The following is a 16821-nucleotide window of genomic DNA, read 5'->3' as shown; positions in this document are numbered from 1 at the left end:
AACCCAAACCTAAACCTAAACTCCAAACCCAAACCTAAACCCAAACCCAAACCCAAACCCAAAACCCAAACCCAAACCCAAACCCAAACCCAAACCCAAACCCAAACCCAAACCCAAACCCAAACCCAAAACCCAAACCCAAACCCAAACCCAAACCCAAACCCAAACCCAAACCCAAACCCAAACCCAAACCCAAACCCAAAACCCAAACCCAAACCCAAACCCAAACCCAAACCCAAACCCAAACCCAAACCCAAACCCAAACCCAAACCCAAACCCAAACCCAAACCCAAACCCAAACCCAAAACCCAAACCCAAACCCAAACCCAAACCCAAACCCAAACCCAAACCCAAACCCAAAACCCAAACCCAAACCCAAACCCAAACCCAAACCCAAACCCAAACCCAAACCCAAACCCAAACCCAAACCCAAACCCAAACCCAAACCCAAACCCAAACCCAAACCCAAACCCAAACCCAAACCCAAACCCAAACCCAAACCCAAACCCAAACCCAAACCCAAAACCCAAACCCAAACCCAAACCCAAACCCAAACCCAAACCCAAACCCAAACCCAAACCCAAAACCCAAACCCAAACCCAAACCCAAACCCAAACCCAAACCCAAACCCAAACCCAAACCCAAACCCAAACCCAAACCCAAACCCAAACCCAAACCCAAACCCAAACCCAAACCCAAACCCAAACCCAAACCCAAACCCAAACCCAAACCCAAACCCAAACCCAAACCCAAACCCAAACCCAAACCCAAACCCAAACCCAAACCCAAACCCAAACCCAAACCCAAACCCAAACCCAAACCCAAACCCAAACCCAAACCCAAACCCAAACCCAAACCCAAACCCAAACCCAAACCCAAACCCAAACCCAAACCCAAACCCAAACCCAAACCCAAACCCAAACCCAAACCCAAACCCAAACCCAAACCCAAACCCAAACCCAAACCCAAACCCAAACCCAAACCCAAACCCAAACCCAAACCCAAACCCAAACCCAAACCCAAACCCAAACCCAAACCCAAACCCAAACCCAAACCCAAACCCAAACCCAAACCCAAACCCAAACCCAAACCCAAACCCAAACCCAAACCCAAACCCAAACCCAAACCCAAACCCAAACCCAAACCCAAACCCAAACCCAAACCCAAACCCAAACCCAAACCCAAACCCAAACCCAAACCCAAACCCAAACCCAAACCCAAACCCAAACCCAAACCCAAACCCAAACCCAAACCCAAACCCAAACCCAAACCCAAACCCAAACCCAAACCCAAACCCAAACCCAAACCCAAACCCAAACCCAAACCCAAACCCAAACCCAAACCCAAACCCAAACCCAAACCCAAACCCAAACCCAAACCCAAACCCAAACCCAAACCCAAACCCAAACCCAAACCCAAACCCAAACCCAAACCCAAACCCAAACCCAAACCCAAACCCAAACCCAAACCCAAACCCAAACCCAAACCCAAACCCAAACCCAAACCCAAACCCAAACCCAAACCCAAACCCAAACCCAAACCCAAACCCAAACCCAAACCCAAACCCAAACCCAAACCCAAACCCAAACCCAAACCCAAACCCAAACCCAAACCCAAACCCAAACCCAAACCCAAACCCAAACCCAAACCCAAACCCAAACCCAAACCCAAACCCAAACCCAAACCCAAACCCAAACCCAAACCCAAACCCAAACCCAAACCCAAACCCAAACCCAAACCCAAACCCAAACCCAAACCCAAACCCAAACCCAAACCCAAACCCAAACCCAAACCCAAACCCAAACCCAAACCCAAACCCAAACCCAAACCCAAACCCAAACCCAAAGATATTTCCATTTTCACAATGAATTGCCATCCATATGCAACCAGTGAACTACGTAGAGAAATGAGGCAATTATTCCCTAAAGCAAAGAATATGATTAATTTTAATCAATTGGCATTGTTGTTTTTTGAAGATAAGATCGTTCCAATTTCAACTCCTTTTGATTTTCAAGACGAAACTATATCCGAATTTTTGGGAAAGATTTGGGAATTAATTTCAGAAGTTTATTTGTTAAAGACTTTGAATTATGAGAACTTGTTGATACTTTTGTCACCCTTCGTTCCAGCCGTTCTAAACAGAAAATTTTGCCAAACAATTGTTAATTGTTGACGTTTTACAAGTGTCATATTTTACAATCGTAGAAATTGTTGCACTATTTACTGGAAAGGATTCATTCAGATATAATTTTGATGGTTATTTAAAAACTTTCATCAAGTTTCTATTAAATTCTACCAAACCGTTGATTGACACTGTTCAGAAGGCATTGAATATGGTGTGGTTGCTTTTTGTTGTACTTTTGAAAGTCTTCAACAAATCACTTGTTAATTTTATTGATGACTTGTATCAGAAAGTTAAGAAATTATTTATTGGAAAGGTTTCCATGAATGATCTTGTTGCACAAATTCAAAGGATTAATTCCACATCTGATGAGGAAAGTGAGATGGATTTTGGATTTCTTGCAGATTTATTTAAGCACGACGCAAATATTGTAAAGTAAATTCTCTTTTATGAACTTGGTGAAAATCTTTTCCATGTGACGTAGTAGAATGTTGAATTACTTTGGAATTCGAAGTTCTGTACCAAAATTTAATTCATCAGTCAATACTCTTAGTGGGAATGCACAGTTGTTTCCCAATATAAGGTATAAAGATTTTGAATATCAAGACTTCACTGTAATTCCCTGCTGAATGTTCAATGTTTGAATTTGTGACAACATTCATTAACTTCCAGTAGGTTACTGGTATGTATGAGATCACAGTTTCCAGTAGGTTTGGAAGAGACCTTGAATTGAAGAGTGAATGTAACAAGATAAAAAACCCTTCCTCTCCGAACATTCATTCACAAAAGTAACCGTCCATGTCTTGTTCCTCCCTTGTTCCCCACAAGAAGAACACCACGATGTTTCTTGAAATACATCGAAATGGCTCATTTTTCCCCAAAAATATAAATACACAAAAAATATCATCAGATCATTACCTCCATCAATATCGATACCGAGTCGGCATTTTACAAGATGAAAATTCCTTTCGTGGTAGCTCCCACCGAATTAATTGTTCGCAATGCATGCAACAAATCAGACAACACAATTGAAGGACTACTCGATGAAAGTGGTGATTATGGATGCTCTACAACGTTTGTAAACAAACCATGCATTGAGTTGAAATTCGACCGAGTTTATAACTTTTCTCATCTCGAGTGTACCGAAAACAAGAGATATCCCAATGATCAACAACGTGTGAGAGGAACCGACGTGAGCTACAGGGTCAATGAAACTGATCCATGGACTGATTTGTATTCCTTCAGAGATGGTTACGGACTTCAAAAGGTAACCTTGAATGTCCAAGCAAGATATTGGAAATTTGATTGTTTTGGAAACAAGGAGGTTGCTTTTGGCAAATTGAGAATGTTTGCTTTTGATGCTCCTGCTGTGAACATCAAAACAAAAACTGGAATGATCATTCAAGAAACTTCTTCTGGATCCTCAGGCAACGGTAGTGAACCATCATCAGTAGCAGTGAAGGATTTGAATGAACCTCTCCACACAAGCGGTGAGGTTAATGTGATCGCACCTATTGAAATGAAGATGACTTCAAAAGATAGTTGGGGTGATAACACCATTGAGGGTCTCTTAGATGATACAGGAAAATATGGTGTTTGCACAGGTACTGGAAACAATCAACATATTACCTTGACCTTTGATCGAGTTCACTTGTTTACATTCTTGGAGTATAAGACATGTCGATTGGGCGAAAGTATGCAATGGCAATTCTTGAAAGATACTCAAGTTCAATACAAGGTAAAAGAAGATGATGAATGGTCCGTGTTGGCCACTATCGAAAGATCACATGTCAAACTCAACCCGGAAAGTGTTTTCATCCATTTCCCTAATCCAATTAAGGCCAGATACTGGAGATTCTTCAAGTTGGACACAGCTGGAATCTTCTTTGGAATGCTTAGACTCTTTGGCTATTCTCCATATGTTGCCATTAAAACCAAGACCGGAGTCGTTCAACCTCAATCTGTTGCCACACCTCACACTCCAGTCACTCCAGTTGTAACATCTGTTCAAGCTACAACTCCATTTCAACAACAACCACAGCAGCAACCTCCACAACCATTACCACAACAACCAGTAGTAGTCACTCAATCAACAGTTCCAACTGTTAGTAATGTTGTTGTTACTCAATCAAGCACTTCATTCACACCTTCACAACAAGATAGCCTCGAACCAAAATACCCATCCACTGAAGATGTAAATGTTGTTCCACCAGTAGAATTGAAAATGTCTTCCAAAGATAGTTGGGGTAAAAATAACATTGAAGGACTTTTGGATTATTCTGGACAACATGGAGCTTGTACAGGTAGAAGTGCAAATTCATCGATTGAATTGATTTACGATGCAGTCTATTTGTTCACATTCTTGGAATTCAAAGCAAGTAGATTGGGAGAAAGTATGCAAATTTCATCATTGGAAGGTACAGCCGTTCAGTACAAACTTGAGGCCACTGCTCAATGGACCACATTGACTACCATCGAGAAAAGTAACATCAAACTCAATCCACAATTGAACACCATTCAATTTGAAACACCAATCAAGGCAAGATTTTGGAGATTCTTTAGAGAGAAACCTGATAATCTCTTCTTAGGTATGGTTCGATTGTATGGCCATTGTCCATATGTACCAATTAAGACCATTAGTGGTGTTGTGCTCTCACTAAAGGAGGCTCTATCAATGTGGGAACCAAAATATACTGGTCCTGAGGTTAACCTTATTCCTGTTCAGTCGATCGATTCAAAAGGAGACTCAAGACGTGAAAATACTTTAGAAGGATTGTTGGATGATTCTGGTGATTATGGTTTTGTGACCTCTTCCTATCATCAATCAATAGTTTTGAAATATGCACATGTTTATTTATTCACATATTTGGAATACATGACGTTGAATACTACCAATAACAAAGTTTACTATTTGAAAGATGTGAATATTGAATATCGATTGAAAGATTCAGACACATGGACATTATTGAAAACTATTGAAGAAAAGGATATCAAGTTTAGTCCATTAGTGAACACCATTACCTTTGAAAAACCCATCAAGGCCAAGGAATGGAGATTGGTTACCAAAGGACAACTAATTGAAATTGGTATGCTTAGAATCTATGGATACACTCCCTATGTTCCTATTCAAACAAAGAGTGGCGTTGTTCCAAGTCTACAGGAAGTAGCTGAACAATCCAAACTTAAATTCTCTGGCTGCGATCAAATTAATCTCATTAAACCTGTTGCACTTTACACCACTGATCATAAGAAAGTAGATAACAGTGTGATCGATGAGATATTACAAGGAAGTGGCACCAATGGTTTTGTCACCGATGATTCCACACTTCCTCAATGTGAAATTTGTTTTGATGGAGTTTACAAGTTTGCGCTTTTTACATGGAAAGAACATCCAAAGATTAAGGAATACACAAAAGTCGATGGAAGAGGACGAAAGGAATCTTCAACTCTTGAAGGAGTCACAATGGAATACAAATTGAACAGTAGAGATCCTTGGATACCATTCGGCATCAGATTTACCAAACTACAAACCAATGTGCAAAATGTATTTATGGTTTTCATGGAAGGAGTTGAAGCAAGATATTTCCGTTTCACAAAACAACCAAATCAAGGGTTGACCTCAAGAATTGGTTTTGGAATGTTGAGATGTTATGCATATGCACCATTGTTAAAGTTTAACATTAAGAATACAGAACATTCGGAGGTGATTATGAATATTACAAGACAAGATCATTCTGTAATTCCAAAGATCGTTCCAACCAATGATGATGAGCCATTCTACAAGGAGTCATCCTGTAGTGAAGTGAATGTGATTGCACCACTCAGAATTATCAGTTCCAAACATGGCAATCAATCGACAAATACAATTGAAGGACTTATTGATGACACTGGATCGGCAGGTTATTCCACTACCCAACAAGTCCATTCCTACATTATTCTTGAATTTGAAGCAGTGTTCTTATTCAAGTATTTAGAATTTATGAAACACAAAAAAATTTCATTCACTGATTCTATTGAAAGTGATTTGACCTTATCTTACAAAGTGAAAGAGAGCGATCCTTGGACACCATTCGAAACATTTAATCAGAGATATTTCAATCATCCTAAATTGAATGTCATGAAATTTAATGGGCAAGGAATCAAAGCACGGTATTGGAAATTTGAGAGAATTTGTGGAGATATTTCATTTGGTATGCTTCAATTCTTTGGTGTTGCACCATTCATCCCATACAACACAACCAAGGGTTTGTTGCTTTCTAGAGATCAACAAGAAGCTCCACATCTAACATCTTACAAGGGAAGTGAAGTTAACGCCATTCTTCCAAGCAGTATTTCCATTTCCAATGAATATGATGAAACGCGCGATAATAAGTTACTTCCAACATATGATAATACATTTGCTGAAAATACATTAGAAGGATTATTGGATGACACTGCTGAATATGGTGTGTGTTGTCGTGGAGGAACTTTAATTGTGAATTTTGAACATATTCACTTTTTCAAATATTTTGAATATTATACTCATTGTTTGTACGATGGTGCCGATCAAGAATATTATTTCAGTGATGTGAAAATATTTTGCAAGATTCGACCAAATGAACCTTGGATTCCATTCCACAAAAAGATTGAGAACTCCAAACGTTATCCTTATTTGAATCGTTTTGAAATTGATGACTCTCCAACTGGATTTAAGGCGAGATACTGGAAGTTTGAATCCTCTACAAGCTTGTTGTTAGGTACATTGAGAATGTATGGGTATGCTGCATATGAACCAATTCCTACAAGAACAGGAACTGTTCTTCCTAAAGATGGTGATGTTGAAAAGTACAAACTCCAAGCTCGTTTGAAATTACTTGAAAAACAACAAGCAACCAAGCATTGTAAAACTTGTCATGAAGATTTGGAAGAAGAAATTGATTCTGTCATGGAATGCATTACTTGTGAAATTGGTTTGTGTGAACGAGATGCTAAAGTACACAAAAAGAAAAATCCATCTCATCAAGTCATTGAAAGAGTGGTTGCGCCACTTGAAGAAGAGCCATCAACCTCTGAACAGGTTCAATCTTCGTCACAAAACTCTTCCTCAACAAAACCAACAAGCACAAAGGATTTACAAGGATTGGTTCAATACTATTCCAAAGTTATTTCTGAAAAATTCACACCAGTCATCACTGGAATGGGACCACTTCAACAACTCAACAACGATCCAAGTTTACTTGTCGAATACTCAGAGGAAGGAACTTCATGTGTGAAAATTAATCCTCCATCAATGTCAAGCTTGGCTGATCGAAATGGTGTGTTTGAGGTGAACCAAGGAAACAAATCAGTTTCTTTCGGAATTCACACCTTTACCTTTACCAACACTTCGTCATCTCCAATTTCTGTAACTAAATTGCTTGTGGAGTATTTAGATCATGACCAAACTTGGAAGCCAATGCAAGACACTGTGGCAGCCTATTGGCAAGCAGCAACTGTTGCAAGAACTGTCGGAGTACATCATGGAGAGTTATTGACAGTCATTGAAAAGAGTGATGCTCATGGAAAATATGTGTATTGCAATAATTTCAATATTGGAGCTGGAGCTACTTCACAGGATTACAAAATCGAGTCATCCTTCCCATTGGAGGGACTTGTCGCTAGTTCTGGTAAAGCAATAAGAATGATTCCTTACTATATGCCTTATCCATTGACAGTAAGATTCACCATTACTGATTCATTGATGAAACAGAGAAGCATCAAACTTGTATATGCAGTTCCAAACATTCCACATGAAACACCTGAACAATTCAAGAAGAGAATGAGCCTTAGAGATGAAGACTTCTTTGAGGAATGCAGTGACAATGTCAACAGAGAACAAGCCTATGTTGGAATCAAGTTGAGTGGAGATGGTATTGCATTGTTCAATACTCAGAGCGAAAATTCTTCACAAAAATTCACACTCTTAGATCTTAAATACCAATATGAGAAACGCAGACAAAACTCAATGTTGTTGTGGCAATCAAATGGCAAGTTTTGTAATGTTGAATTCCATTTGTTGTGTGATCCTGAATTTTATTATAAGGGGTATGCGATCATGATGAAAGCTTCTTCAATGACAAATAAGGTTGAGAAGGTTTACCCACTTTATGAAATGATTAAGAGCATATCTGCACAGAGATTGAAGAAGTAAAAGAAATATGGGTTATCAACAATCAATTAAATGATGAGACTTTGATTTCATGATCATTGATTGATCTTTTGTTTATTTACATTTAAGTTTGTAATAAAAATACAACATTAAGAGAGACCTTAGTGGATGACCTCCTCAGTCTCTCCTAAACAATGCAAATACAAGTAGCAATCGGTTCCATTCCCTTCCATTGTCATGAGTTGAAGATCACCTCCCCAATATTGAGCATACAAACGAGAGAGAGGAAGACCGTAGCCAAATCCTGAAAAAGGTCCGTTCAACTCTGAATAACTGTCATCATTCATCAAATCCACATTATTGGTAGCTGTGGTATAGAGGTGAGTCCAAATTTTATGCAAATCTCTTCTTGGAATTCCTTTTCCCTCGTCTGAAATTTTCACACATACGTGTTCTCGATTCTTAATGTCACTGGAAGCTGAAATCGTAATGATGATGGGAGGCAGATTGGAATGATTATGATTTTCAACTGTGGCTCTCATTGAATTTTTCAGCAATTCAAACAAGATATAATACAAATAACTTGGAACATAGGGAAAGACAATACTTGTGTCTCCTTTTATAATCACTTGAGGTGCAGTGCCAAAAGTCATTCGACACAAATCAGAGGCATGTTCGATCGCTTGTTGTGCTACAAGGGCTGGATTGGTTTCCATTTCAACGAGACCAATGAAACCTTTCCTTGGTTGGTTGGCTTGTTCATGAAGACACAAGTGTTGTCCAATGATGGTACGCATTCCAATTCTGTTGATGTGAAAACTGTCGAGAGCGGCATGAAGATCTGCATATTCTGAGAAATCAAAGGCTGGAGAATTCTTAAAGATGGATTCCTTCATTTTGGTTTTCAGTTCGTAGACTCCCTAAATCAAGTTGATGACATTTGAAGGTCATGTTGTTAAACATCGATTCATGAGAGATATGCAGTGTGATGAGAAATTATGAAATTTGTTGTAATATAACCAATCCATAAAAACGATGAAGATCAATATACTTACCTTTGCCACATTAATGATGGTCGATTTATGTCGATCATAAATGTCTTGCAATTTTCTTGTAAATTGCAATCCTTCATCTTTTCCTCTAGTCGACATTAACTCATTGTACGCCATGACATCATTAAAATTTGACAAGTACAAGTCTCGAACTTTTCGAATCGATGGCATGAGATTCAAACCATGAGGTAGTGTATCTAATTGTTTGACTTGTCGAGCTAAACGTTTCGGCAGTTCGTCCTTCAACCAATAAGAAGCTCCTTGAAGTGTTTGTTGATTGATGTTTTTGCCAAAGGACATGATCATCTAGAGAGTCAACAGTATGATTAATTACATTGATTGTATAGGAGGTGGAAATGAATAGGCAAGATGAACGTGCGTAATCATGGATTTTCAAAAAGTTGGTCACATCCCAAAAGAATTCATTTCTTGAAAAGGAAACTTACCTTCAGAGTGATTGGCGAAAGAGGAAGATCCGCAATTTCATACACGGTCCCAATGCTGTAATTGTTGGTGAGTTGGCTGTGGTTGTTATGGTCAACATTGGTGGAATTAGAGGAAGATTGTATCAGTGAAGAAGATTTTGAAAAGTAAGTTTTGAGGGACGACGACGCAAACTTCAAACTCTTGTTGCTCTGAAAGTATGAGACTTGATAGTGTGAAGTGGAAGAGTGTTGTTTGTGAAAAGGTTGATGATGAAAGAGGTGATTCGAGGAAGATGTGTGCTGTTTCGTTTGATGGTCATTCAAATTGGAAACAAGACAAATCTTTCTTGTTACCAAATGTTTGGGAGACTTTCGAGAGAGAGTCCAGAAGAAGGGTACTGCTCATGATGTTGTTTTTTTGGGTGTGTTCGAGATCAGCTGAAGAGTGGCAGTGATGGTCTGAATGCATAAGAGATAGTTAAAAATTGAAGAAAAAATTGCAAGGTGTTATGGGATTGATGTAAAATCAAAAAAGGAGAAAAAAATAATTGGAAAGAAACTTCCTGTAATGGACAGCGCGCAATTCAAAAAATTACGATTCGTGATGAACACAACCCTCAAATGATCTTCTAATTCTCACCAACAACGTGTACACTCACATCCATCCACCACCAACAACAACATGTAGTTGTTTGCATGGTCTGCATGGTTAGTTGATAATCAAAGCAATCCGAGAATTTGTTGTAAGAGTTGAGTAATCTCGGAGAACTCGGGTCTCTGTCGAGGCTCTTGATCCCAACATTGTTTCATCAATTCAATATAGGATTTCACTGTGGATCTCAATCGTTCCGAATTTCCTTCACCAAACACACGAATAATACCTCATACAACATGGTGCCAATGTTGGTGGTCATGGTTGTTTGAAGCGTACTGCCAATGAGTTTCACAAGACCAAAGTCACACACCTTGCTTGTGTTGTGCTCATCAAGAAGAATGTTTGCAGGTTTCTATGAGAGTGTGTGTGTTTGAATGATGAATATAATCATGTGAGCAACATTAATTGCAAGGTGAAATATTCACGAAAAGAGCCAATAGTGTGAAGCGCATAATCTCTTGATGAAGAACAACAACTTACCAAATCTCTGTGAACAATGACAGGTCTCAGAGAATGCAAATACTCCATTCCATGAGAGGTTCCTAACAAAATTTCAATTCTTTGCTTGAGTGTCAACACTTCTTTGCCTATTCTGCATTGATATAGCACCTTATCTAAACTTCCTTTTGCCAGATATTGTGTCACAATATATCGACTATTCTCAGTTATGCACAATTCATAGAAGGGTACAATGTTTGGATGCCTCAAATTACTCAATATTAAGGCCTCTTTTTCAAACTCTTGATCATCAGCTGCTTTCAATGATTTTATGGCAACATCCAGATTCATCCATTTCGCGAGGTAGACTACTCCGTTGCCTCCTTCTCCTATTTTCTTTATAATTTGCAATTTATCAACAGAAATTATGAAAGAAGGAGTCTGGCTTTTCTTATTGAGATATTCAATCGGTTCAAGCAAGAAGGATTTTTCCAATAGAGGTGCGTCCATCTCTGTGGATGATTTTTGGCTTTTGGGGCGACCACTCTTTGAATGGTTCAAGTGAGTAGTCGAGTTCGCGTCAAGCTCTGTATGGACTTGACTATGAATCTCATCCTCACTCAAATTAAATACCATTCTCTTATCCATGAGTTTTCTTTCCAAGTCTCTTTCTGCTTTCTCTTTTCTCCTCAAGAGTCGTAGTTTGGCAATGACAAACACGATTCCATAAATTAAAGCAATTCCCACCAATAACATGACAACTGAAAGAGGTACTACAATCGAAATAATCAATGTCAGAGTATCCACATGTGGTTCACAACTGTATACTACTTTTCCATCCACGACTTGATCTACGAGTCGAAATCCCTCCTCACATGGTTTCAAAGTTAAATTAAATTGAACCATCTTGTCAATCTCTGTTACAACGAAAATACTTAAAGGATCAGAAAATACATTTTGCTGTGACATGTTGTTGCTTGTTAAATAGGGTGTGAATATGACTGTGTTAAATGCCAACTTGTTAATTTTCAAAAGGAGGGATGGATGGTAGAGAACAAGTTTTTCGAAACCAAGAGACAGGCTTTGATTGAAGGAAGCAACCATGTTCATCCCAATAGAAGTAGGTTTCCCAATCTCGACTTCCTCCAAGCTCACTCTATCAAGTATCAAGTTTTGACACGATGTGGAATAATCATTTCCAGCCATTCCCGCCTTATTCTCCTTAAACAAAATTCCTGATTCTAGAAACGAAGAGGGTGGAAAACCTTGTGACATTTCAATAAATATTCCTCCACCAGCCATACTTGCATCATTTGCTTCAAATTGCAATTTTCCTCCAAAAAGTTGTAAATCTTTAAATCTTCCACCTAAATAGAATGCTCCTCCTCGGGACGCTCTATTACCAACAAATCGAGCTTGACCATACATGTCAGAAAAAGTTTTTGCATTGTAAAGAATTGAAATGGCACCACCAGCTCCGTCATGAAGCTTGTACATGATATTCTTATCGATGGCTGTGGCCACATTGAAGAGAACTTGATTTTTCACAAAGAGATATCCATTCAAGGAACTGTCAAGGCATCACGTGAAATAAAAACAGCGCCTCCTGAAAGTTGTGCTGTATTTTCTGAAAATTCATTCTCTAAAAGGGAAAATCGTTTGGCACTGGTGAGATAAAGAGCACCTCCATAGACTTGTGCATAATTTTTGATAAATTTGGAATTGCGAATAAAGGAGTGAGGTTGCATGAAGGAATTTTCAGAAAAGCTTTAAATGAATATGGAACCACCACTATGTGATGAACGACATCCAATAAAGGTGCTACTATTGATTCGTAAGGTGGCGAGAGTTTCGAAAAAAAAGGCTGAATATTAAAATATCGTAAAGAACATGATCAGAATTGAATTCAAAATGATGACTTACCTCCTCCAAATTGCCCATAATTGTATGAAAATTGAGAGTCTTCAATAGTGACAGTAGAAGTTGCAATCACATCAATGACAGATCGTTGCAATCTTGGTGCATTCAGGTCCACTGAACAATTAAATATATTCAACTCTTTGAACAATACAGTTTCGTATGCATTCACAGCCATAAATTGGTCGACTTTCCAAACAACCACGTTAAGAACCACAAGTTCTCTCCCAAATTCGGCTAAAATAATTGGCAAATAGTAACCAGAAAGTGCAAACATGGAATTTGCAATCTCACAGGAATCCACTTTACTCATTTTAATAGCCATCGTTTTCGCTCTTAGGTTCAGAAATTGTAAAGTAATTGAGTTGAAGAAATAATAACTTCCTTTGGGAATCATGCAGTCCATCATTTTTAAATGGTTGATATTTCTGAAACTAGATGAAACAACATTTGTCAACGTTACATTTCCGAAATGTGCATTTTCAAAATTTCCAAAGTAAAACGAGCTCGCTAATTGTTCTTGAGAAAAAACATATTCAAAAATTACATCCTTTGCTTTGGTTACATTTTCATTTGCAGTATCTGCAAAATCGGTGTTATATCCAATGCTAAATAAAGAATTCAAAATATAACAATTGTACGTTTCAAAACTAAGTCCAGGTTTGGAATATACTCGAAGTGTCAATTCTAGTTCATGAAAATATATTCGAGTAATATCTGAACGAACACTCATGAGGGGTGTCACACACTGCAGTTTTTGAAGAATCACAACATTTGAGTAGTATCGATATGAATAAAATTCAAACAAATAATTGAACTTTGGAGATTGAGGTGTCACTAATACAAAGTCGGAAGTGCAAAAAACATTAGCATTCGTATCATTGAGAAGTACAATCGACACATGAACGTTGAAAACAGCACCACTGCTGTTCGAGATGCTGTCCTTGTTGATGAATATTTTCATGAGGTCATCAAGTCGAGTGAAAATTTGTGACATGGTCACACATGGAGTGTTAAAATTTTCACACCATATATTGGAAAGCCCATCATTACTCATATTGTTAGAAACATAGAAGAGGAATGAAACATTTTGCCTTGCATCTAAATCTGCATTGAAAGCTTTTCTGGAGAGAGATGTCGCTTCTCCCGGGTCATGGACAACAAAATTTTGAAGTGAAGAACTAGTCTCTAAAAAGGTTCGAGAGGAGTCAGGCAACTTGTATTTCATCAATTGATTGATGTCAAACATTTCTTCTTGCATTGGATCCATGGTCAGTGTTGTCTCTTGTTTTTCAATCGGTGTGTGTGCATGTGGTGGCAATGATCGGTCGCGGAGTGATGATGATATTATCGGTGATGAAAAAGCAAAGATTACAAGGATTGCCACGAATGTGATGATATCATAATGACATTTTGTTTTTGGTAGTAGTCGAATCAGATCGAAAAAGTCAAACGAAATTTATAGTCTTTCAAACTCCGCGGAGTTATTTTCTACTTCACGTAAATGACATAGGTATCAACAGCATTGACTTGACTCATATTGGAGGCAAAACTCAAATATTGACCTTTAGCGTATAAAGTTCCCATTTTTTCATAGGTTTTGCTGAATAAATTTCTGTCATTTCGGATAAGATTTTCAAAGTCTATTTAAAACAAGATCCAACAACAGAGATTTCATTCGATGAAGCTTTGAAGTTTTTCAAAGATTTGAAAAATCAGAGACTTGAATATGAATATTTTGGATGTCACATTCCTGAATCTTGGTTGATGAAGGAAAAAATCAAGCGCTTTAAACGTGAAGATTCACAAACAAAATATTGGAACGAAGAAAATTATAATTTCTGGAAACAATATTTGGGTTCATTTATTTGTTGTGAACATGCTGCTCGCATATGGCCGAGTGGTTTTTCTGGAACTGTGGCAGCCAACTGGTCCAGCGTTCGAATCCCAGGGGTTGCTGCTGTTATCGTGAGCAGTTTAAACACCTTTACTTCCGGGGTGCCTGCTAGGAAGTCACTACGTATCTTACGTTCGGCTTGTAAATAATGTACATAAAACCATCGAACAACGTTTATCATCGAATAAACCCATCCCTGAATTTATTTGTTGTGAACATCAAAAGAACCATCACAAGGTCTCCACTATCATATTTTTCCTTCATAACTGCACAGTCAAGGTAATAAATTAATTATAGTTTAGTGCATGATATGTTCTGAACGAAGTGAAGGGCATGAATGTTTCGATTGTAAATATTAAAAGAGTTTGGTTTAGCAACGAAAAATATTTTCATCCTCAAAAAATTTTCTGCAAATTCTCACGCTTTGATTTGCTTAGGACTTCCCACCCACTTGCTTTCTTAAGCTTATTCAGGTACCTTTTTCGCTGATCAGAATGTTCTTGTGGTAAGGAAGAACATTGTGACAGTGCAGGTCCACCTTGATTCGAATCTTTTCGACAAGGATTTTATTGAGCTAATCCAATATTTTAATTATTGTATTAATCATTAATTTAATCTATCATGTTATCATAATTTTCATGGATTTATCAAGCAATTGCTTAAATGTGACTTCACATCATGGAGTTTTCGTCTCTGCCTTCATCCTTCCTGCTTCCTTACGTTTATTGGTTTTCTCCTTTTTTCCCCTGAGCGTTTTTTGGAGTTTATCTTCTCAAATCTTAATTAATGCTCGGGACTCTGCTGAATAAAGTCAATTGTCAAAATATGCAGAAAATCCCACAAACCCATTTGTTCCTTAAAATTAACCAAACTGTTCTTGTTGATTACGTCTTCGAAACACCATCAAACCTGCGGCAAGGAATAGCCAAGATGGTCCTTGCTACCCATGAAATCCTCTTGGCCTCACAGTTTGATTTGCTTAATGGTTCTATGAATAACCCAAATTCGTGTGAGATTTCTTTCATAATCTTTCTTCCTCGATAGCTCAATCATTGAAAACGAAGGCCTGGAAAATTCACGAAATTGATCTAACGTGGTGGCGCTCTTCGTCCAACCTTTGTCATCTAATGGCTTGATTCTCTTTTCTTTGAAGTCAAATTCTTTGATTTAATTCCTTTTTGGCACTTCTTGGCATTCGTCTCCTTCCTTCCTAAACATCATCAAACAAAAAATTATCATCAACACCATCATTACCAAATTATTCCGAAATGGCTGGAGGATATTCAAGTGCTTCCCAAGAGGAGCAACAACGAGTGTTAGAAAAGATTGTACCACTGCTACTATCACTCTCCGAAAGGCTAATGAACTATTCTTCAAAAAACTTTAAAGTGTTGTCTCATGAAATTCAAGTGGTGGCGGGTGTGAATCATAAACTGAAAATTCAAGTGAGTGATTCCGAATGTATTCATGTGAAAGTTTTTGAATCTTTGGATGGAGAATTTACCATCCAACAATTATCGGAAGGACAGCCCTTGCAGTGAGAGACGATTTAAAAAACCAGAGGCTTGTCGCATGTTTTTCCGAATGCTTATTCGTCTGGTGTTCAGTAAACTGAAATTGGAATTTCAAAAACAATATTGTCAAATATTAATTAGCCAATCATTATTTTGTAGGTGTTTCTAAATGGAAGTAGTCAATAATAATAATATCGATATTGAAACAACTACCATGATGATGGGCAAATTGTATGACGAGATGTGTTAATTCATACACACAGAATTACGACACAATAACCTTAATCTTCAAAAAATAGGCGAGAAAAAATGAAAAGAATGCTCTCTCAGCATCACATCGATCAAATTGTTTCGGAAACTAACTACTCAAAATTATCATCAACAATCATTTAGAGGCTTTCGCAGAAACACATAGAACAATGAAAATTATTTTAATTGATTTTCATGCGTTACAAGTGCAATCACCCATCTCGTGGAATCATTCATCTCAAACTCTTGAAAATAATTCTTCTTATATTTATCATCTTTATGAACGGTTGAAAAGAAAATTTGAAAATCAATCGAAAGGATTTTCAAAGTGGTTATTAGTAAGAGAGAAATGGTTGGATGTGACATTCCTAAATCTTACTTGACGAAAGAGCCAATCACATTGTTGAAGGTGGATGGTAATGATT

The 16821-nt window shown here is 37.9% G+C and overlaps 4 protein-coding genes across 4 annotated transcripts; 1 reads left to right on the top strand and 3 right to left on the bottom strand.

The window, feature by feature from the left end:
* Positions 1-15: 15 nt before the first annotated feature.
* On the bottom strand, positions 16-1857 carry FDP41_011635 (uncharacterized protein; the record flags this gene model as incomplete). The annotated part of the gene is made up of 1 exon (XM_044702065.1): positions 16-1857. The coding sequence occupies one exon, from the start codon at positions 1855-1857 to the stop codon at positions 16-18; it is 1842 nt and encodes a 613-aa protein (XP_044567418.1).
* Positions 1858-3077: 1220 nt separating this feature from the next.
* FDP41_011634 (uncharacterized protein) lies at positions 3078-8291 on the top strand (the record flags this gene model as incomplete). Its single annotated transcript, XM_044702064.1, has 1 exon — positions 3078-8291. One exon carries the CDS (start codon positions 3078-3080, stop codon positions 8289-8291), a length of 5214 nt encoding a protein of 1737 aa, XP_044567417.1.
* Positions 8292-8410: 119 nt separating this feature from the next.
* On the bottom strand, positions 8411-12316 carry FDP41_011633 (uncharacterized protein; the record flags this gene model as incomplete). The annotated part of the gene is made up of 5 exons (XM_044702063.1): positions 8411-9169; positions 9305-9607; positions 9748-10026; positions 10608-10733; positions 10862-12316. 5 exons carry the CDS (start codon positions 12314-12316, stop codon positions 8411-8413), a joined length of 2922 nt encoding a protein of 973 aa, XP_044567416.1.
* A 272-nt stretch (positions 12317-12588) lies between these two features.
* FDP41_011632 (uncharacterized protein) lies at positions 12589-14006 on the bottom strand (the record flags this gene model as incomplete). Its single annotated transcript, XM_044702062.1, has 2 exons — positions 12589-12683; positions 12743-14006. The coding sequence occupies 2 exons, from the start codon at positions 14004-14006 to the stop codon at positions 12589-12591; spliced, it is 1359 nt and encodes a 452-aa protein (XP_044567415.1).
* Positions 14007-16821: the final 2815 nt, after the last annotated feature.

The sequence above is a fragment of the Naegleria fowleri genome (assembly GCF_008403515.1).
Source record: "Naegleria fowleri strain ATCC 30894 chromosome Unknown tig9, whole genome shotgun sequence".
NCBI lineage: Eukaryota > Heterolobosea > Eutetramitea > Acrasida > Naegleriidae > Naegleria > Naegleria fowleri.
This window is presented reverse-complemented; position numbering and strand designations above follow the sequence as displayed.